A 23,445-nucleotide genomic window follows, 5' to 3' on the forward strand; every position below is an offset into this window, starting at 1 on the left:
GTGTCACACATACAGTATAGGAGGCATGACAGTCATGTTGTATGTTTTCAGTAATATTTCTTTTTAGAACTAATTCTTAGCACACCCAGATGAATGAAGGGATCTGGTAGAGAAGGTTCTACCCTAAGTGAATGCCCAAAGCTTCCTCTGCCTTTCTGCAGAAGTGGGTGATGTATCAGTTTTTCTCTTAATTTTTTTAATGTCCACCTAATTCTTCAAGCTTAGACTGATTATTTAATGGACAGAAAGCATTAAAGTAATTCTCTGCATGGCAGAAACTGAATTATTGGCTGTTATTAACCAATGATTAACGTTCATACTTTATGAGGTATATAAGTATAAACTTAGCAACAAAAGTTTACTGTGAGCCTGTGGCCAGAATTGATTTTCTGCTACTTGTTTATGATTGATGACTCTTAGAGATGAACCTAAACTGCCTTTTCTTGATGAAAATAGTAATAATTACGCCAATAGTGAAATAAAAGTATGTCTGTTTAGTCTGACCAACCTTTTTTTTTTAAGTAGATGTATTTAGGCATTATTTTAGATTTTTTTTCGTTTCCTCGAGTATTCATTTTTGTTTTTGTTGTTGTTGTTGCTTTGTTTGTTTTTAACCGATTACTGAGGGTGCACTAGTGATCCCTGAATGAGAAAATCAGTGTGTTTTGTATATGCTGTTCTGATGCTGAACTTTAGTTTAATACCCAGATTAATAGATTTTGTTAGACATATTTAATTACCTTAGGTGATGAAAGGGGACTAGTAATGTTAGACTGTGACTTGTAAGAACTCTTAAAAGCAACATATCTTTTGTTAAAGGCATTTTTTAAATCAATAAAAGGTCTTATTTTATATCAGTGCTCACACTTTTATCTATGTGGCCAAAGTTTTGACTCATGACATATATATCCCTAGCGAATATAGGGCAGTCATTTATTTCATATATAAATTGTCACAATTAACTGGAAAAATGGCACTTCTGGTTATAAATACCATAAGTAAGTTAAAGTGAGTGAAAGTCGTTTAGTCGTGTCCGACTCTTTGCGACCCCGTGGACTATACAGTCTGTGGAATTTTCCAGGCCAGAATACTGGAGTGGGTAGCTGTTTCCTTCTCCAGGGGATCTTCCCAACCCAGGGAAGGTTCCCAGGTCTCCCACATTGCAGGCAGATTCTTTACCAGCTGAGCCATGAGGGCAGCCCAAGAATACTAGAGTGGGTAGCCTATCCCTTCTCCAGTGGATCTTCCTGACCTAGGAATTGAACCGGGGTCTCCTGCATTGCAGGCGGATTCTTTACCAACTGAACTATCCGGGTAAATTAACAGTTGACTTCTAAACAGGAGTAAGCTTGTGGTCAAAAGCCCTAAGAGTACATAACATAAGCTCATTCCCTGGGACACTCAATCGTTCTGTCATCACCACCATGGTGTGGCTCAACCTCGGAGCACCAGCATTGCCTCCAGTTATGTTCCTGTTAATTTTGTGTGACGGATGAGGGCCTTTGTCAGGAGGTCCTACTTTTAGCTCCATATATAGATGAGGTAGATAAAACATTTCTTCATTCAGTCCCAGCACACATGCATGCTCACTCAGTCGTGTCTGACTGTTTACAACCCTATGGCCTGTAGCCCACAGGCTCCTCAGTTCCAGAATTGCTGTCAGTCTGAGGTAGGCTTATTATTTTATTCTAGTCTTTTCTTATGAGAAGAATTTGTTCTGACTTTGCCTTAGTTTAGTTGACATACTCTGCATAGGTATTAGAAAAGTCGTAGAAAATACGGAGGCTTTGGAGTTGGTCAAACCAAGGTTTGGTCCCAGCCCTGGCAGCTTCTAGCTGCCTGCCTCTTCAGCTTCATCTGTAAAGCCTCTCCGCTGTGTCCATTGCACTCCTTCTACACTGGGCTTCATCTGTTCTTAGAAGCCCTAATTTCCCTGCCTTTGCACTTGGCTGTTCTCTGCCTCGTAACATGCTTTTCCCAGCTATTCTTGAGACTTCCTTCATGTCCTTCACAGAAATAATATGTCTTCAGGCCTTCCCTGACCACCCTGTTTTAAAATAACATCTCTTCACCCATGACTTTCAACCTCATTACTCTGCTTTATTTTCTTCACTTGCTATCTGTTCATTTGTTTACTTGATTAATGTGCTGACTCTCCTATAGAATAACACTCCTTGATGGGACGTGTCCATGTATTTTCAACACCTAGGATAATAGTAGGTGCTTGACAAGTACTAACTTAGAAACGGAATGGAACCTGTTTGTTTTTTTGTTTTAGCTTTTATTGGAATATAGTGGATTTACAACACTGTGTTAGTTTCGGGTGTACAGCAGGGTGAATCAGTTAGACATATATACATATCTAATCTTTTTTAGACTCCTCTCCCACATAGTCCATTACAGTAGAGTTCCCTGTTCTCTTTGAACCTACTTACTTATTTATAAATAAGGGAGGGAGTAATATCCTCTCACATGGGTGGTGTAAGATTACATAATTAACATAACCACAATATGTACACAGGAGTCTGATTTTTCCACTTTGATTCCCTCTTTCCTAACCTAAAGGTCGAGGATGATTTGAAACTTCTTTATCAGTCTGACCTCTTATCTTAAATGTCAACTCTTTAACTTTGAAGCAAGTAAGTTACTTGCACTTAATATTAAGTTCATGTACCCCTTTCTGGACCTGATATAAAAAGCATGGATTCTCCTTCCTTAAAAATGTGCGTGTACACTTTGGGAGATCCCTCCCATGATGTCCCCCAGGCTGGAGCATTCCTGTCTGTGTCACTTTTCTATTGCTGCATGACAGATTGCAACAAACTTAGTAGCTGTTTAAAACAACACCCACTTACTGTCTGACGGTGCTGTGGATCAGAAATCCTGGCCCAGCATGGCTGGGGTTCCGACCCATGGTCTCACAAGACTGAAATCAAGGTGTCAGCCAGGAGTAGGGTCTCATCTGCAGGTTGGAGCCCTCTTCCAGGCTCACATGGTTAGCAGGATTCAGGTCCTTGAGTAGTAGAACTCTTACCCTTGTTTATTTGCTAGCTCTCATCCAGAGATTGCTCTCACCTCCTGGAGGCCTCCTTCAGATCTTTTCCATGTGGTCATCTCCATAGACAGTTCCTAAAATGCCTATTTGTTTCTCCAAGGCAAGTAAAAGAATTTTTCTCCATTCAGATTGCTTCTTTTAGGAATTTTCTCTTCCTTCTAAAGAATTTACCTGATAATGTCTGAACCGTGGATAGGTTGCCCTTTGATTAACTCAGTGTCACTGATTTAGGGCCTTAATGGATATGTCTACAAAATCCATCACTTTGTCCTCAAAGGCAGGCTAATCATGGGAGTGACATCCATCATGTTCACAGGCCCAGCTACACTCAGAGATGATGTGGGGTGTATACACCAGGAATAGCAATATCGGGCTGTCTCAGAGTTAACACTCTTCCTACCATGTGATAATACCAGATCACTAACTGCATTTAAGAAATTTCAGAAATACAATTTGCCTTTGGATTTGTGTCACCCTGAAGTCATTTTTAGATTATGTAAAATCTTTTTTATTTAAAAAAATTAGGTTTAAAACATTTTTAATGTAAGACATTTTTGAGTACTATTGAATTGTCAGATTAAAATTTTCAAAAAAGCTGTTTTGTATAAGGAAATACATGACTTTATGCCACTATAATTTAGAATGGATTGAGAGCTTGACATGGTAGTCTAATTATATATCCTTTTAATAAACAAAGACACCTTTGTTTTGCAGAATAATACAAAAGCAAGTCTGTTACTTGTTTAGTTATTTTTCATTCTAAATGCTTTTATGGGTTAGGTTTATTACATTAGATTGTGCTGATAACATTTGGGCATAATTTTAAGTGGTATGATTTCCTGGCCGTAAACAGTCAAATTTGCTCCAGTGCTTTAGTAAATATCCTAATGAAAGTCATGTGTACAGTAAGCTTAACACTCTGTGAATGCTATGTGAAAATTATTTCACAAGTACTAAGAACGAGGGTATGGCTTACTTTATGAATTGCTTCTCTGCCAAAAGACACCTCCCTCCCGAAAAAAATACTCATTTCCTTTATCTTCCCTTCACATGTAGCCTCCATTTTCTGAACTTTCTTGGATTCCTGGTTGCTAATCATGGTTATCTAACTCCCTTATCTCCAGGGATGCTCTCAAACTGGTCCAGTTGAAACAGACGGGCAAGATCACTGAACCCAGACCCGCCGCAGCCCTGCCAACCACTCCCGCAGCGCCTTTGCCCCCACAGGCTGCAGCCACAGCATCTTACCCCCGGCCGATGACCCCTCCTGTATCCACTCCCGGACAACCTAATGTAGAGGTAATGCCTGTCATCTGAACAGATTTTTATTTTTCAGATTTAACTGAGAGAAAAAATAAGAACCATTACTCTTATGTTTTATGGGTTCTTTTACTAGTCCCTTATGAGCTACTAGTAGTAGCTCAAAGTGATAAAGACAGAAATACTCTGTTTTGCACATTTCGGTAAACAGAATTTGTTTATATAGTGCTAACTTCCAAATAGAATTATGATTCAATTTAAATTTGCCACAAGTTCCACAGTGTACGTGCCATGTATCTGCCCTGTAATAATGATACTTTCCATGTCTTTTCTCCTTGAGTGTGCTACTGGTTATTAATAGCAGACACCAGCTCCCTTCTGTGGATATGTTTTATTTTTGACTAACAGTGTTGATAGTCTTTCAGTGAAAAACCTGTAGAGATTATAGCTAATCATTCTCTCCCTCTTGGATACATGCCCTTTTTTGTTTTCAAGTTACTCCGTTTACCTGTCTCCCTCTCTTAGTACTTTTTATGTCATTTGCTTTCCATCAGAAGTGCAGGATAATCATGTTTGTTTAAAGTTGAATGGGCACTGAAAAAAATAAAGCTACACTGCCTTTTCTGATGGAGAAACATATTCAAAGAGAAATAGATTTCACAACATATTGTGAAAAAATTAAAAACAGTACAAGTTTCATGAGAAACAGATTTTTGAAATGTATGTTAATGATTCATGTCTACATACACAACAGTTTATGAGTAATCAGATCTTATTTCTTTAAAAAATAAGTTATTCAAATTTGGCAGATAAACTTTAAAATTATTTCATTATATAAACATCATTTATTTTATTTGGTCAAGTGTTTTGCTAGCATAAAATGTTTGATTCTCTTAGAAAGCATTTGTAAAAAAAAGTCAGCTGTACTTTTGACTTTTTTTTTTTTTTATCCTAAGTGATTGTAATCCTGCCCCTGAATGAAGGACAAAAAAGGAATTAGCCATAATTTAAGGTCCATCATGTTTTCGTTAGAGGTTCAAGGAACAGAATTGAAAAGTAACAGTAAAGTTATAGGAAGACCTTCTTATCATTCATACTTTACGAGTTTATGAAAATAAGATCTCATGTGATTTGTTTTATTCTTAATTACAAACCAAAATAGAAATAATTTGGGAGATTATCTAGTATTTTGGATTATCTTTTTCTCATGTATGCCATTTTAATAAGTAAGAATTCCCTGTAGTTGTGTTGATATGTTTGTTGATTGCTTTGAGTTTTAAGAAGTGACGTTTGTAACAAAAGCTACTTACAGACTTATAGGTAATATCTCAGTAAACACACCCATTAGGGGATTATTTATGATTTGGTATGTTTCCTTTTTTTTTTTTGTAAGAAAGTGTGGTCTTTATTCCTGACAGCCACTTTTGGCTATGCTGGGACTTCACTGCAGCTCAAGGGCTCTCTGTTGTGGTGCACAGGCTTTCCTGTATTAAACTTTATTTTCTTAAATTAGGTCATTGAGACCGGATTTCAGTTATACAGTTTATTTGCTTGTTTTTTTCAGTTCTGTTTATGATTTAATGGACACGTTATCATTCTTTGCAGGGCACATTCACTGAAATCCCAGCTAGCAATATTAGAAGAGTTATTGCCAAGAGATTAACTGAATCTAAAAGCACCATACCTCATGCGTACGCTACTACTGACTGTGACCTTGGAGCTGTCCTAACAGCTAGACAGAATCTGGTCAGAGGTGAGTAAAACTGAGTTTATTTAATGTCATACACATGCTAAACGGTTACCATATCCTTTGTTTATAAAATGTACATTGTGTATCTTCTTAGTTCATTTTCATCATCTGCGCATATTTTAGTATTAGAAAAGAATTCTCTTTTCCTATAAGAAATAAATTGATTCCATAGTATTGAATACATCATACTTTTTGGAACGATATCTGAAGAAGCAGTTCTTAACATTTTAGAACATAAAAATATCCAAAACTGATTTAAGAATATTTTAAAGATATCTTAAGATATCACTCTTCTTTATACATTTTAATTATTAGTTCATATTTAAAATGTACTTTCATTGTATTAAATTTGTATTGTTCCTCTCCCCATTCAACTAAAACTCAGGTTGCTGAAAGACATAAACTTGTTAGTATAAACTGGTGTGATTTTCTGTGTTTTTGATAGCAGTCATTCTCATGGGTGTATCTCCTTCTTTTTGAAAGATATTTTTGCTTGATGTAGAATTTTAAGTAAACAGGTATGTTTTTTTTTTATTTTGTTTTTTCAGTAATTTTAAAGGTATCATTCCATTATCTTCTGACTTACAGAATATTGGCTGCCATCTTTGTTCTCCTATGATGTTTTAGCAGTATGACTGTTATGTGCTTAAAGCTTTTTATTTCCCTTTTTGTTTTTTGACCTATTGCATTTATCCTGTCTGGGTTTCTCTTAGCTTATCTGTTTTGTGATTTGTGTCTTGAATTAATTTTGAAAACTTCTAGATACACTTATTTATAACTATATCTTCTGCTTCGTATTTTTTTCTCCTTTGAGCTCTAATTATAAATATTAGACATAATTCTAAAGCTTAGATATAACCTCAGTTCCCTAATGGGCTCAAGAAAGTTGCGATTTTATAGTTTATCTTGCTCTTCCTCTCACCCTATTCAGATGGGCACAGCTTTCTCTTATGGCTTTCTACATCCTAAATGAAGGCAGGCCTGGTAAATAAGTTTAGGTATAGACTTTCAAACCTGACAGATTCTAACAGTCCACGGAACCAAATGGAAAGCTATTTTAGACAGAGTGATCAATAGTCAGAAAGTTAATCCTGGAAGCTCCCCTTAGTCTCAAATCAAACTTGCTTAGTTTTGTATGACGTAGAGGTTATTGTGGAAATAATTTTCCTAGTTCCTTCCTCTCATGAGACAGGAAGCTGTACTGTTTCAGTGGAGGTATGGATTCATATAGCATCTGCATTGCCCAGATTTGGCTTGTCCTTTTAATTAGGGATTTTCTGTTGAGTCTTCAAAGAGCCCACATTATCCATGCATCTCTACTCCTCTTTCTTATATGAGGTTATAATCTAAAACATTCTGTAAGCAAGTTTCACACTTTGTTTTGTAACAGTATGCAAATGAGAGTATTTGATATTCCCTCACAGTGTATGTCCTACTCAGTTCAGTTCAGTTCAGTTGCTCAGTAGGATCCGACTCTTTGGGACCCCATGAACCACAACACGTCAGGCTTCCCTGTCCGTCACCACCTCCTGGAGTTTACTCAAACTCATGTTCATTGAGTCGGTGATGCCATCCAACCATCTCATCCTCTGTCTTCCCCTTCTCCTGCCTTCAGTCTTTCCCAGCATCAGGGTCTTTTCCAATGCATCAGTTCTTCACATCAGGTGGCCAGAGTATTGGAGTTTCAGCTTCAGCATCAGTCCTTCCAATGAATATTCAGGACTGATTTCTTTTAGAATGGACTGGTTCGATCTCCTTGCAGTCCAAGGGACTCTCAAGAGTCTTCTCCAATACCTCGGTTCAAAAGCATCAATTCTTTGGTGCTCAGCTTTCTTTATAGTCCAACTCTCACATCCATACATGATTACTGGAAAAACCATAGCTTTGACTAGACAGACGTTTATTGGCAAAGTAATATCTCTGCTTTTTAATATACTGTTTAGGTTGGTCATAGCTTTTCTTCCAAGAAGCAAGTGTCTTAATTTCATGGCTGCAGTCACCATCTGCAGTGATTTTGGAGCCCCCCAAAAATGAAGTCTCTCACTGTTTCCATTTTTTCCCCATCTATTTGCCATGAAGTGATGGGACCAGATTCCATGATCTTCGTTTTCTGAATGTTGAGTTTTAAGCCAACTTTTTCACTCTCCTCTTGCACTTTCATCAAGAGGCTCTTAGTTCTTCACTTTCTGCCCTAAGGGTGGTGTCATCTGCATATCTGAGGTTATTGATATTTCTCCTGGCAATCTTGATTCCATTTTGTTTCAAACATCCGGCGTTTCACATGATGTACTCAGCAAATAAGTTAAATAAGCTGGGTGACAGTGTACAGCGTTGACATACTCCTTTCCCAATTTGGAACCAGTCTGTTGTTCTATGTCCAGTTCTAACTGTTGTTTCTTGACCTGCATACAGATTTCTCAAGAGGCAGGTCAGGTGGTGTGGTATACCCATCTCTTTAAGAATTTTCCACAGTTAGGGCCTACTCTGTTCTTAATAAAATGTTAGCAATGGTATCCTTTCTATATGTTTGAAAGGAATTTGGGGAAAACATCTTCTTTCCACATAGATTTGGGATGCCTATCAGAAATATAAGTGAAAATGTCATGTGAGAAAGTGTGTGTTTGAGACTGAAACTCCAGATACAGAAGAATTTAAGATAGAATTTGAAGGAATCATTGTCATATAAATGGTATCTGACTGAAAGAGTGAGCAGATTGTGTAATAAAACCAGGAGAGTCTGTAACACAGATAGCAGAAAGAGAATGTGTTTCAAGATGAAGAAAGTAGTCAAATATAGTAGTATGATGAGGGTGGGAAATCAGGTGAGGACTGCCCACTAGGGCCCTCGATTTGGAAATCATCAGCTGGTAGGTGATTTGGGAAGTCTTCACTCGGGACACCTATGCTGCTGCTGCTGCTGCTAAGTCGCTTCAGTTGTGTCCCACTCTGCGACCCCATAGACAGTAGCCCACTAGGCTCCCCTGTCCCTGGGATTCTCCAGGCAAGAATACTGGAGTGGATTGCCATTTCCTTCTCCAATGCATGAAAGGGAAAAGTGAAAGTGAAGTCACTCAGTTGTGTCCGACTCTTCATGACCCCATGGACTGCAGCCTACCAGGCTCCTCCGTCCATGGGATTTTCCAGGCCAGAGTACTGGAGTGGGGTGCCATTGCCTTCTCCGGGGACACCTATAAATAGTAGGTAAAGTGAGAAGGATGCTGAGATACATGAGAGGTAAGCACAATGAGTTGATAAACGTCTCTCGGCACTGGAAATCCATTTACTTTTCTGCTCCTAAAGGAGTTTTAAACAAAGATGTCTGTATTTCTGGAAATCTGAATTATGAGAGCTGTGTATTAGAAAAGCAGCTGACAGTTACTGTGACCGTTTGGCAGTGTTTCGGTTTATGGTAATACATTTAATCCCTTTCTGCAATCTTAGCATGCCTTTGGAATGAACTGTTGTTCCTGTAAAATTCCATCAGACTATAGTAACTGAATTTGTGTATCCTCCACATACCATGACTAGATATTGATCTTAAAGTCTTTTTTCTAGAAGCCCATGCAATAAAGAATCAAATATAGTTTCCATTTTCCAGCACTTTCACATGCACTGGTAAAGCAGAGGTATAAACCCAATGCTTTTGTTATGATCAGCCCTTTGGGAAGGGAGGGGACCCCAGCTTTAACCATTATGTATACGGGAAGAACATTGATTTAATTGAATTCTCCATAAAACTAGTGAGAGACCTTGTATCATTCATTGCATTAGGATCCATGGCAACATTGCTTCATCTTTGGCATTTACTATATCCTGTTTGGTTAAGTTAAAAACCAGCTCTTATTTAATGTAGTAATTTAAAATTTTTTCATTGCATGCCTTGTTAGTAAAAAGAAATTTCTGAAAATCCCGCCCCCCGCCCACATGTTTGTGTGTGTATATATGTGTATGTATATATATGCTTGGTTTTTTAGGTGATTGTTCTAATATAATCAGTGTATTATAACGAGTACACAGGATACGGACTTGAAAAGGATTTGGAAGAAAATGAATCGTCTTGTAAACTTCCTGACTGTACATGCTGTGGACAGACCGTTTGTCTTTTTAGAGACACAGGACTTGATTCTTTTTTTTTCTGATTATGGTTGTCATGTATCTTTCAAGTACTTGTGTATGATATCTGAGCAATTTAAAAGAATTGTAATCAGGACTAGGAGTAAACATTTACATTCATGGTTGATATTATTTATCTAAGACCTCATATAACGCAAATTTTTCTACTCAAGGAAATCTTATGACTAAGCAAACAAAGACCTGTATATATTTTTTTACCATTGTTTGTCAGTAAAGTTCATAGTTTAAGTTTGAAATCATAATTGTTCATTTTAAAGTTTTATTTTGAATATTAACCATCATATGCTTATTTTTCTTTCAGATGACATTAAAGTATCAGTAAACGATTTTATCATCAAGGCAGCAGCTGTTACACTTAAAGTAAGTAGTAAAGCCCAGGTAATTTTGGCTTCTAAAGTAGTCTCTAATTTTGGGGGCCAGATATTCTTCATTTGTGAGGGTTTGTTTTATTTTCTTCTTTCATTTCATTATTATCTATGAAGAATTTAAAATCCTCTGGAGGTTGGGGCTTTATTATTTGGACATAGTGGCATCATTGAATAAAAGAGTTGAGCCTTGAAAGACGGAGAAGTGAAATGAGTAGTTGAACAGTGATGAAATGGAAATCAGTGTAGCATAACTGTGAGAAACCTAAGTGAAAATTCATCTTAAGAGAGTGGTCAGGAGTAAAATTAGAGAGATTGGGTGGAATCAAATTGTGGATTGCTGTGCTTAAATGACATGCTTAGGAGGCCTGGATCTAACTTGGCAGAAAGCAATGAATTTTTTGAAAAGAAATTAGTTGTTGATTTCCATTTTTCAGCATCATTTCCTCTTGTGATAGTTGACAACATTATCAATACACACTGTTTCCAGGCATTTGGTAATTTCTTCCGTTTTTTTCATTCTCAGTGTAGTTGTATGTATATTAAATATATACATGCTCATATGTAGTATATGTTGCTGTTTTAGTTGTTAAGTCATGTCTGGCTCTTTGCGACCCAATGGACTGTAGCCTGTCAGACTCCTCTGTCCATGGGATTTCCCAGGCAAGAATTCTGGAGTGGGTTGCCACATTACCATTTCCTTCTCCAGGGCATCTTCCCAACCCAGGGATCAAACCCATGTCTCCTGCATTAGCAAGCAGATTCTTTACCACTGAGCCACCAGCGAAGCCCCATATATAGTATATAGCATATGTTAATGAAACCTAGGAAATCTCTCTTAAATAGGGAAGTCATTTATTAAGGGTCTGCTAATATCTCCCAGGGCTACCCTAAGAAGTCAGGTTCCCTTATGGCACAGGAATAATGTGGTTGAATGTCAATACCACTCTACCCTCTTCTCTTCTCTTCTCCTCAAAGTCATGTCAGTCATCATATGAGGCAGGAAGGCTCACAAACATTAAATATTCCCTAGCAATTAGATTTAAGAAAAAAAACCTTTTTCTTAACCATGATATAAAGAGATCAAAACATGTATGTATCATCAGAATTTCCTTAAGCTTGCTTCAAAAAAGATAGTGTGTTTATTCTTCCCAAACATAAAAGTTATTTAATATAGAGGTACAAACCACTTTTTTCAAATCAAATTTTTCTTTCCTTTATTCTAGCTATATTCACTTTCAAAAATGCATGACATTAATTATTTTTCTCTAATAACCTTAGTCTAAAGCTCCTTCTTTAATAACATGTTTTTTTCTACTTGTACTTTCTAGCAAATGCCTAATGTTAATGCAAGCTGGGACGGAGAGGGTGCAAAGCAACTGCCCTCTATTGACATTTCAGTGGCTGTGGCAACAGATAGAGGTCTAATTACACCAGTCATAAAAGATGCTGCTGCTAAGGGTCTACAGGAGATTGCTGATTCTGTAAAGGTAGGTCTTAAGCAATACTATACTTGCAAAATGTTAGAATTTACTTTCTGGGAAAGACTTGACATGATCCAGTCACACTGTGAGATAGATGTGTGTGTGAGAGAGAGAGAGAGAGAAAGAGAGAGATTTTTGGTATTTTGAAATGATTATCAATTATGTATACATATTTTTAAGTTTTGATCCAGATACAACCCATTCTAAGATTATTTTGCATTCAAACTTTCAGAAATAACATGCATATTTAGGGCTAGCTGCATTCAAGCTACAGATGACTGCTTTATTTCCCAGAGTCCATAATTTGACCCTAAATATAATATTTTAGATAGATTTTAAAGTTAAAGCTGAAACTATATTTTTATTAAAGTGCTCACTTTTCATAGGACGTTATTGTTAAAAGTTTATTCATTTCTTCTCTAGGGTTGAGACCACTGAAAGTACTTAGTATTCCAGAAGCAAAATTTTTGTGTTTTCCCCTGGGCTCTAATACGGAAGAATCAGCTCTCACCAAAATTACTGCATTGAATAGGCAAGGAACATACACAATAGGTCAGCTTTGACAGCCTCAATTAATATCCAAGGGTAATTTTTGGCAGAAGTATCCCAGGTCTTGAAGTATTACCTTTGAAAATTTCAGATTCATTTAGATAAGTGATTCTTTTTCCATTTATCAATGACCTGAGATACGTATATATGTGTGTGTGTGTGTGTCTGTGTGTGTGTGTAAAACAAGTTATAAGGGGGATTAAAAAGTAGAATATAAGACTTCTTTATGGAGCTGTATAAATATGTAGACCTACTTACCCCAGATAAATAAATGAATGGAAAGTGTAAGTTGCTCAGTCATGTCCAACTCTTTGCAGCCCCATGGACTATACAGTCCGTGGAATTCTCCAGGCCAGAATACAGGCCAGAGTGGGTAGCCTTTCCCTTATCCAGAGGATCTTCCCAACCCAAGGATGGAACCCAGTTCTCCTGCACTGCAGACAGATTCTTTACCAGCTGAGCCACCAGGGAAGCCCAAGAATACTGAAGTGGGTAGCCTATCCCTTCTCTAGAAGATCTTCCCAACCCAGAACTTGAACGAGGGTCTCCTGCATTGCAGGTGGATTCTTGACCAGTTGAGCTACCAGTGAAGCTCCAGTGAATGGAAGGTAATTTAATTTAAAATGCATAGTCTTGGATCTTAGAGTTAAATATAATTAAAGTGACCTTAGTGAAATTTGTATACGTAGATCTTTCTTCCCTCCTCTTTGGAAAGGTTTGCAGAGTGTTTTTATATATAAAAAAGGAACTTTTTTAAAATTGAAGGGTGGTATTCAAAAGTTAAAGTAATAAAGGTTGGATTACTTAGATACTGCACACCTTTTTTTCATGAACAGTTTTCAGCAGCAGTGAAAAATGCATGTAATTTTAGTGTTTTTATGACATTGATATGTGATTAGATTAAACAGTAGCGTTAGAATTTCCTTTAACTATAGAGTTAAAAATTAACTGTTGCAGGGAGATTTCTTTGATTCTAACCAGTTTATCCATTTTAGTCCTATAATATGATTCTTAAAGCAGCTATGTTAGCATTCACTGTTCCTTGCATCCTAAAAGAAACTAAGTTGAGGTGGTGAGGAAGCAGTGTCACCCACCTGCCAGCAGTGGGAAGGGCCCTCCCAGCCCTTGGGAATGTCCCAGGGCCTCTGGTGGTCTTTGAGCATTTCCTGTAACTCCCAGCAGCTCCTGGGTCTGTTCGCTCTGGCTACTTGTCTAAGCTTCCCATTCTGCCTGCCTCTCTCCCGCTTCAAGATTGGTGATTAACATTCCACTTAGGGCTGCCGTCTGTGGGGTCGCGCAGAGTCGGACACGACTGAAGCGACTTAACAGCAGCAGCAGCAGGGCTTCCCTCATAGCTCTGTTGGTAAAGAATCCACCTGCAGTGCAGGAGACCCTGGTTTGATTCCTGGGTTGGGAATATCCCCTGGAGAAGGGATAGGCTACCCACTCCAGTATTCTGGCCTGGAGAATTCCATGGACTGTATAGTCTGTGGGGTCTCTAAGAGTTGGACACGACTGAGCGACTTTCACTTCTTTATCTTATCTTATAATGTACCAGACAGTAGGCTAAGCACTTCACTCAATCTTAATAGCTTTATATCATAGTTGGAACCTTAACTTCAAATTGAAGAAACTGAGATTTAGCACTTTTAAGAAATTTGCCACAGTGTTGCATCTAGAAAGCACTAGAAGTTGTTTGTTTAAACCCAGGCGTTTCTCAGTTCAAATGCCACTTTCTTAGGCCTTCTGTGGCTTCCATAGCTAAAGTAGTTCCTGAATAAACAATTACCCTATTTATTGTCTTCATATGGTTTATAAGTCTTTGAATTCACCTTGTTTATTTATTTGTCGACCCCTCTATGTTCCTGACACTCTGATGTTGACTGTCTTGTTCATTACCATATATCTAATTCTGGATGGTGCTTAGAAGATAATAGTTGCTCAGTTGAATAGTTGAATTTATATATTCAACTAGTTGAATTTATTTAAATTAAACTATATTCAAATAGTTGAATTTATTTAAAGGAAGGTTAGAAATAGTTTTTCAAGGAATTTGTTAGATTGTGACTATCTATCCATGGGCTCCAAGTTAAGAACGCCTGCTCTGAGTACTTCTTGACGCTTAAGAATCACAAGGTTGTCAGTGTGTGGGACTAAAGGCATGCCTCAGCAAAGTTCAGGTTTATATTTCCTAAATAAAGTAATACAGTAACAAGCTTCAAATTCTATGCTATTCTTCGTTAATTACAGTAGTTTTAAGAGACTGAAGCAAAGTTTACCTCATTAGTAGCCAGTAAATTTTTTGAATGAATTAGTAAGGCATGTGATATATTTTGGGCTTCCCTGGTGGCTTAGCAGTAAAGAATCCACCTGCAATGCAGGAGACACGGGCTCAGTCCCTGAGTTGGGAAGATCCCCTGAAGGAGGGCATGGCAACCCACTCCAGTATTCTTGCCAGGAGAATCCGCATGGACAGAGGAGCCTGGTGGTCTACGATCCATAGGGTCACAAAGAATCGGACATGACTGAAGCGAATTAGCATGCACGCACGAGGTAATTTTAGAAATAGTTGCTAGTTAGCTTGTACTACGTCCTGTCAACTGGATGGTTCAAGGAACACGTGCTTTGATTTTTAAGTTCACGTTACCAGGAGATACCAATGAGGATTAGTTACTTTTAGAAGCAGTGATACTTATCAAAATCTATCCTTACTCTATGCTCTCTTGAGTTCATTGACGTGAATATCCTACTGATATGTTTTGGGTTTATAGAGATTTTTTAAAAGTGTATTATGTATGCTTGCAGTCTGTTGGTTTTTTTTTTTAATAATAAATGTTTTTTATTTCTTTTAGCCTGGTAACTTAGCAGGATGTGTTGTGATCATCTGCCTTTAGAGAAAAGCTTTTAAAGTTCATATGATATGTGCTTGTTGTTCAGATCATGTGAAGTTATATTGTTTAAGGCAGGAAAAAAATGCATTTGTTGATTGTTCTGTTTGTGATATTCCAAGTACAGGTCTAAATTCATCTCTTAATTTTTCATTCCGGATCTATATAGTTTTTTAAGTAACTGTATACTAATAATATAAATCTGTAATTGACGCATTTGGCAGTAAGTCACAATGATGTGTTGAGATCATTTTTAGATTTTTAAAGAATGTTTTATTTTTCAAAAATTGAATTATCTATGATTTAAAATTAAATAGCTACCAGTGGTAATTGTAAATGTATCTTTATTATCTATATAATACATCATATTGAATAAGTCCTAGATTTGTATCATCTACCCAATGACAATAGCTTCATTTATCCCTACTCTCTAAAATAATTCTTTATTATTCATATGTAATGATTCAATCTCTGTCCCCTTGCTTTTGAAACATTGAAAAATAAAAATTAAGAGAAGTATGGTTAATTGCAAGTACAAGTAGAGAAAAATTCAACTGCTTTTCGCTTTCAGAGTATTATCTGTCTTTCCCTCTTTAAGTTTTTAGACATTAGCTTTAGCGTGATATGAAATGACTACATTTTTACATCCCTTGTAGCAGCGTAGACTAGCTCATTCAGGAAATGCGTTAGCTATAGGATCAAAAACAACAACAAAAAGTCCATTTTCTAGGGCTTTGTAATTCCACTTCTGAGAAATCATGTGAAATAATTCAAAAGAAACAAATTAACCAAAGTACACCACTAGGAAAATGACTGAATTGTGGCAGATGCAATCTTTAGAATGTTAAACAGACATTAAAAAAATCAGTTATAAAGAGTGACAACACTGAAGCTGCTCATAATATTGTGAAGTAAATATAAAATTTTGGTTTTTTTAACAACTATTTGAAATTAATCTGTTATGGGTAAGAGAAGCAAATGCTGAAAGATGAAAATTGATGTGCTGGTTGTGAGATTGTTGCCATTGAATAATTTATTTAAAAGGTACTCGATTAACAAAAAGGGCTCTTCTCATACTTTGTCTTGCAAGAAAAAAAGTTTATAGGCAAAGCAGAAAATTGCATTGTATATATAAAGAACACTGAAACATTCTGCATAGTATATAAGATAATTTCCAATATTTGAACAGTTTTTAAAGGGAAATGGTTTTTCTAGAGTTTTGATTCACAGATTTATAGCTTGGATTAACTGTGCTCTAACTTACTCATTTTTAAGTGTGTTAGAGAAAATTATATATATAATTTTAAAATGTATATGTACATGTATGTATACTCTCTTATAAAGTCAAGGCCTATCAAAGATGAGAGTGTACCCTATAAAAATATTTAAAGTGACAAAATCAGCTATATAATGTAGTGTTGGTTATCACACTCTGTTTATATTTTTCTCAGGCTCTATCAAAGAAAGCCAGAGATGGAAAATTGTTACCTGAAGAATATCAAGGAGGATCTTTTAGGTAAAATTTAAACTCTTAATTATTGGTAGCATGAAACAGACATAAGATTCATAACGTACTTGTCAACCTGTTTTATTTTCTGAAATTTTTTTTAAAATTTAAGCTAAATATCTTACTTTAGACATGAGAATATGTGCAAATGTTCTTCAGACTAGTTAGGCTTTCATATCAAAGCTAGTAGAAAGCCATTAGGGTTAGCTGGTTAGCCCATTCAGATGTTCATAGAATGACATTTGGGTTCTGACATATAGTAAGTAGGTTTATAAACCTCAACTATTTTTTTTCTACTTGTGATTTATTTTAAGGTTCCTTGGGGTTAGGTCCCTTGGGGTAAAATATTAACACTGACTCTTGAGTTATCATCAGCTCTATTCTTGTTTAAGTGTAACTTACATACAGTAAAGTATACTGAATGTAGCTGGAATGTTTTACAAAGTGAAGAAATCTGTGTAACCGACCAAAGCAAGATTATGAACATTACCTCCATGTCATAAGCCTCCCTTTATCCCTCCTAATTCTGACCCCCTAGAGGGTAACCACAGTTCTGAAAGTTATTACCAACGTTTTTGTTTTGCCAACTTTGATCTTTATATAAATACATACTCTTCAGTGTCTGACTTCTTTCATTCAGCATTAGTGTCTGTGAGATGAGCTATGTTGTGTGAGAGTCATTTACTATTGCACTGTAGCATTTTGTAGTATTCTGTATAAATATGCTAGTGTCCATTTCACTATTGGTGGGCATTTGTGTTGTTCACAATTAGTGCTCTTACAAATGCTGATGCCATGAACATTCTTGTCAGTGCCTTATGGTGACTATATGTATGTATTTTTTTTTTGTATAAACCTGAAAGTAGAATTGCTGGGTTTATATCTTTAATAGATTCTGCCAGATAGCTTTTCAAAATGGTTCCACCATTTTTTGCTTCCATCAACAGTGTCTGAGAATTTCTGTTGCTTCATAGTCTGTTAAGTCTTGGTATTATTAGGTTTTAGTGAGTCTTGGGGTTGTAGCTCACCAGGCTCCTCTGTCCAAGGCATTCTCCAGGCAAGAAAACTGGAGTGGGTTGCCATGCCCTCCTCCAGGGGATCTTCCCGACCCAGGGATCAAACCTGTGTCTCATACATCTCCTGCTTTGGCAGGCAAGTTCTTTACCACTGATACTACCTGGGAAGCCCAAGGGAAATGAAAATTAATGATGTTGAATACTGTCTTCATTTATCTGTCAGCCATTTGGGTATCTGGTTACTTATCAGGTAAGTGAAAGTGAAGTCGCTCAGTCGTGTCCGACTCTTTGCGACCCCATGGACTGTAGCCTATCAGGCTCCTCTGTCCATGGGATTTTCCAGGCCATAGTACTGGAGTGGATTGCCATTTCCTTCTCCAGGGGATCTTCCTGACCCCGGGATCGAACCCGGGTCTCCCACATTGTAGACAGACGCTTTACCGTCTGAGCCACCAGGGAAGTCCCTTATCAGGTAAAATGCCTGCTAAAGTTTGTGTCCGTTTTTTAAAATGTTTTATAGGAGTTTCTTTTTCCTGATACACAGACTTTTTAGGATATATATTATTTCAAATACTTTTCCCACTTTGTACCTTGCCTTTGAAACTTTCCTGATGGTGTTTTTTAATGAACAGAAGTTCTGAGTTAATAAAATCCTATTTATCAGTATTTTTCTTTGTTGTTAGTATTCTTTTTTTTTTTTTTTTCCTGCTAGGAATTATTGTCTAGCCCAGAGTCATGAAGTTTCATTTTTCTATGTGAGCTTTATAATTTCTCACGTATAGATTACTATCTGTCTGAAATCAGATTTTGTCTGTGATATGGAGGTAAAGGTCAAAGTTCTCTTTTTTCCCCATGTGGATAATTAATTGACTAAATGTCAGTTATTGAAACCATTACTACTCCGTAGCATTGAGAAGGTAACCATGTTTGGTTCTTTTCTGATCTCTCTCTCCTTTTCAGTTGGTCTGTTTGTCCTTTGCTTGCTAATACAAGCTAACCGTAATTTCTGATCTGTGACAGTGAGAGTCTTCCAGTTTTGTTCACCATCAAGCTTGTCTTTCCTGGCTTTGGATTTCCAAATAAAATTTTAAATCAGCTTGTCTTTTTGCATACACACATGCAGTGATCTTGCTGGGATTTTTGTTGGGATTGCATTGAATTGTTTGATCGATTTAAGGTTAAGGAGAATTGACATCCTTATAGCATTGAGTCTTCTAGTGAATGAACATGGTATAAACCAGTGTTTACTTAGTTCTTTGATTTCTTTCAGCTGTATTTTGTAATTTTTTGTTTAGGGATCAGATAATATGTTTTATTAGATTTAGATTTTTTTATACTATTATAAATGGTATTATTTTAATTTTTTCTAATGAAAGCAACTTGTATATAGATACAAATTTTTACATTGACTTATCTAGTAGTTTAGCTAAATTCGCTTATGTTACTTGTTTATCTGTAGATGCTTAAATTTTCTTTGTACACAGTCAGTTCATGTTCAAACAAAGTTTTATTTCTTTTTTCTAACCCTTATACTCTTCTAGTTCTTTTTTTTTTCTGTTTCTTTTTCTTGCTATATTTCTCTGCCTGGGGTTTACAGTTCAATGCTGAATATATGTTTATATATTAGATAGAGTATTTGTGTGTTGTTACTTGGTTTCTTTTTGATTCTATAGTAAATGGTATTCTTTGTCTTTGGTCTTTGAGTAACTGGGCACAGTTTTTCAGTAAAGTAAAAATGTATGACTCAGGGAAAGGGTTCTTTGGTTAAAGACATACCACCTACAGAGCTTTTTATTTTCCCCTAGTATTTCCAACTTGGGGATGTTTGGCATCGATGAATTTACTGCCGTGATCAACCCTCCTCAGGCCTGCATTTTGGCGGTAGGGAGATTCCGACCTGTGCTGAAGCTCACTCAGGATGAAGAGGGGAATGCCCAGCTGCAGCAACGTCAGCTCATAACGGTCACCATGTCCAGTGACAGCCGGGTGGTAGACGATGAACTGGCCACCAGGTTTCTGGAAAGTTTTAAAGCAAACCTGGAGAATCCTCTCCGACTTGCCTGATCCTCAAAGATAAGAAGTTGGTCTTTGGCTTAGTTAATTGTATTGCTGTTACTGAGAAACATACACTATAGGAGAACAATTAGGTATTTAAGTATGAAGTGGGTGAAATGTTTCACCTTTATTTAAGGTGAAAGAGTTTGACCTGAGTTGTCTTCATTTTCATTTGGGTTTGATCTTGTGGAAGTAAATAATAAACTGTAACTAATAGAAGAATGAAAACATTTGGTTAGTCAGATGCATTTTTAGTTTAACCACTGGTGCTGTACTAAAGGGATGTTAAACTAGATGTAAATTAAATTAGATGTTTGGCTCAGTGGAGCATTTTAGGATATTCGAGGATGTATGATAAACTGTAAAATCAAAAAATTTTAGAACTCTCCCTTAATTGTATTGGAATTAGAAGTGGTCTTCAAAGAGATACCCGTTATTGTAGCAGTGGGACCTCACTTTTACAAGCACTGCTCTAGATATACTTGAACAATTTAATATGTACAGAAGTTTATTCTGGATACTAGTAAATAAATAAGAATCACACTGCATTAGGGGTTGTGGCAACATTATTGAATTTTTTATGTATATAAAGCCATATGTTTTAAAGCGGTTTTTATCAGTCTTATTTTACACTTCCATGACACTGTGAACTTAAAGAAGAATTTTTTAAAAAATTAAAGAAGGAAAAAGAGACCAAAATATTTGTTTTGATAATGAATTATAGTTAAAATATCTAAAACTTCAGAAATAAACTGCTCGCTTACCTTCATACTGAGTTGGAATATATTAAAATAAATCATGCAATTTCCTGCCAAACATCTTAATTTAGTGTTGATTTGAACACAATGTGTTGTTAATACATTTTAATCAAGTTTATATTGTGCAATAAGCTATAAGAAAATATAAACATTTCTATTGTATTTTAAACATTAGGGCACAGAAGTTTAGTACCTTGAAATAGATTAGTAATTTCCCTGGAACAGCTTCAATGAGATCCTACAGAAGGAGAGAAGGAATTTAAAATTACAGTTAACCCTTGAACAACTCAAGGTAGGTAGTGGTGGCCCATGTAGTTGAAAATCTGTGTTTAAGTTTACAGTCAATCCTCGTATCCCTGGTTCTGCATCCGGGAATTCAACCAAATGGGGCTTGGGTTATAGTAGGTACTTAATGAAAAAATTCCATGTGTTAAGTGGACGTGCACAGTTCAAACTCATGTTGTTCCGGGGTCACCTGTAATATGACATTAGGAAAATAATGGATGTGGAATGTAAAACTTCAGAAAGAGTAGAAGAGAAGACCTATCAAGCAGGTGAGAACTATCTTTTTTATTCCATTGGTAATATGAAAGTTTGACTACTTCTTGTAAAGGTTAGAAGAACTTATTTTAACAACTCTGCTACAGTTGACAGACTAACTATAACTGGAATTGGATGGATTTAATTTACCAGTGACTACCAGTTACTTGTGGTATAAGTTGTATACTATGACGTGATGAACTACTTACGCTATAACAAAAGAGCTTTCTAAAATAATTAGAGCCCCAGTGTATCAATTGCTAAGATGCTTAATCCAGTTACTCAGCCGTTCTTTAAAAATAGTCTTCAAAACTTTTGTCATGTTAACAGTTATACTAAAAATTGTAACCAAATGCCATTTTCAAAATAACTTTCATAAGTCACATTATTTTCAGTTCATTTTAACTGAAAAAACATTTTTTTCTTCTAATTTTTATATCTAAGGAATAGAGCACAAAGCAGCCGTAAGTCACCCTTGGCCTGGAGTTTTTGCTTTGCAGTGGACTAACACTCTTCTGTAGGCACGTCTGATCGGTAGTCACTACACTGATCTGCAGTCACATCTGTTTCCTGGTAGGTGAAGTGGGTGATGAGACTTGGCCCCGCCTGCCTTTCAGAGCTGTCCTGCCTTCCACAGGAGAGATGCTCCATTAATTCAAGACATTTTAATTCTTCATGGACATCACAGCCAAGCTTTTCCTATAATCAGTTGCTTCTCATGGCTTGAGTTCTCAGCCGTTGATATAGATGCTCATTCATTCTGACTAACAGTGTTTCCCTAATATATCTATACTGCCTAGGTGTATGGAAGGGTCAGAGAAGTAACACTGATTTGAGAAAGAGGTATGGTGTCCTTGCAGAGAAGGCGATGGCACCCGACTCCAGTACTCTTGCCTGGAAAATCCCATGGACAGAGGAGCCTGGTAGGCTGCAGTCCATAGGGTCGCTAAGAGTTGGACACGACTGAGTGACTTCACTTTCATTTTTCACTTTCATGCATTGGAGAAGGAAATGGCAACCCACTCCAGTGTTCTTGCCTGGAGAATCCCAGGGACAGGGGAGCCTGGTGGGCTGCCGTCTATGGGGTCACACAGAGTCGAACACGACTGAAGCAACTTAGCAGCAGCAGCAGCATGGTGTCTTTGATTGGGATGGTTACAGAGAATGAACTATGTGCTATATGAGCAGGCTATCTTCCACATTTTAAATTTATATTTATTTATAGTACTGACAGGATATGAAAATGAAACTTTATACCTATTTTTTTTTATCCTTTCTAATTTAAATAAGGGAAATGACCAAAATGTTGAGAAGACTGCTAAAGGAAAGGCAACACATATTCCAGGTAACACTTGGGCATGAAAATATCAGTGAATATTAGAATTGATAAGTCAAAATGGCCCTGCTTCTCCCTGACTGCAACTTGTACTTAACATTTTCAGGCATGGTTTGCTCACTGACTATTTTCTGGCAGATTAAAAGCTTTAGTATGCTGCTGGCCAGACTCTTGAAACATTGCTAAGAAATTGATATGTACTGGTTTGAGTGTACATGTCAAATGGAACTTCTGCTTTCAGATTTTTTTTTTTTTTTTTTCCTTTTGGCATTTTGGACTTAATTTCACACTAAATTGTAAAGGCTAGATATTTGGGCATTATGCTAAAAGTAAACCTAGTTTCCTAACCTTTATTCAAAGATAGGTGGTGCTGTGAGTTAATATATTGTACTGAGAGTATGGGAGAAAAATAAAAATAACAATTCTTAGTTTTCAAGGAAAATTTATCCTCATTACACATTGCATCATGGTCAAGTGAAGTGATGAAATAAAAGAATGAAGTGTGTTGCAGGTAAGAATTAACCATTATTTTAAATGTGACGTGGAAACTTGTTGACTTGTTGACTTTTGGAAAAGGAAATAACAGTGTATAGTCGCTTTCAAGTTAATTTGGCCACAATATATAAGATCCATTGATAAGAGTCTCTGCCAGGTCAGGGGCTTTAACGAACGGAAAACTTAAGAATATTTGACATGTTCATTTGCGGTGGGATGTTATGAATATTTCCTAAAGGAAATCAACCCTGAA

The 23,445-nt window shown here is 36.7% G+C and overlaps 1 protein-coding gene across 13 annotated transcripts in view; it reads left to right on the forward strand.

The window, feature by feature from the left end:
* PDHX (pyruvate dehydrogenase complex component X) overlaps positions 1-20,879 on the forward strand; it is a 75,752-nt gene extending 54,873 nt beyond the window's left edge. For 3 of the 13 annotated variants that reach the window (XM_086338629.1, XM_086338628.1, XM_086338627.1), the window contains 6 exons: positions 4,180-4,354; positions 5,921-6,068; positions 10,501-10,559; positions 11,896-12,054; positions 16,937-17,001; positions 19,814-20,879. In XM_086338629.1, coding sequence (XP_086194755.1) covers positions 4,180-4,354; positions 5,921-6,068; positions 10,501-10,559; positions 11,896-12,054; positions 16,937-17,001; positions 19,814-20,072 — 865 coding nt within the window. In that variant the 3' untranslated portion in view covers positions 20,073-20,879. Of the gene's footprint in view, positions 1-4,179; positions 4,355-5,920; positions 6,069-10,500; positions 10,560-11,895; positions 12,055-12,914; positions 13,206-14,978; positions 15,151-16,936; positions 17,002-19,813 lie in introns of all 13 variants that reach the window. The other 10 variants (XR_015141634.1, XR_015141630.1, XR_015141635.1 and 7 more) reach the window with 7 other exon arrangements.
* The last annotated feature ends 2,566 nt before the right edge of the window (positions 20,880-23,445 follow it).

Source organism: Bos grunniens, chromosome 15 (genome assembly GCF_055505025.1).
Source record: "Bos grunniens cultivar Pamir isolate PY7600 chromosome 15, Bosgru_T2T1.0, whole genome shotgun sequence".
NCBI classification, from domain to species: domain Eukaryota; kingdom Metazoa; phylum Chordata; class Mammalia; order Artiodactyla; family Bovidae; genus Bos; species Bos grunniens.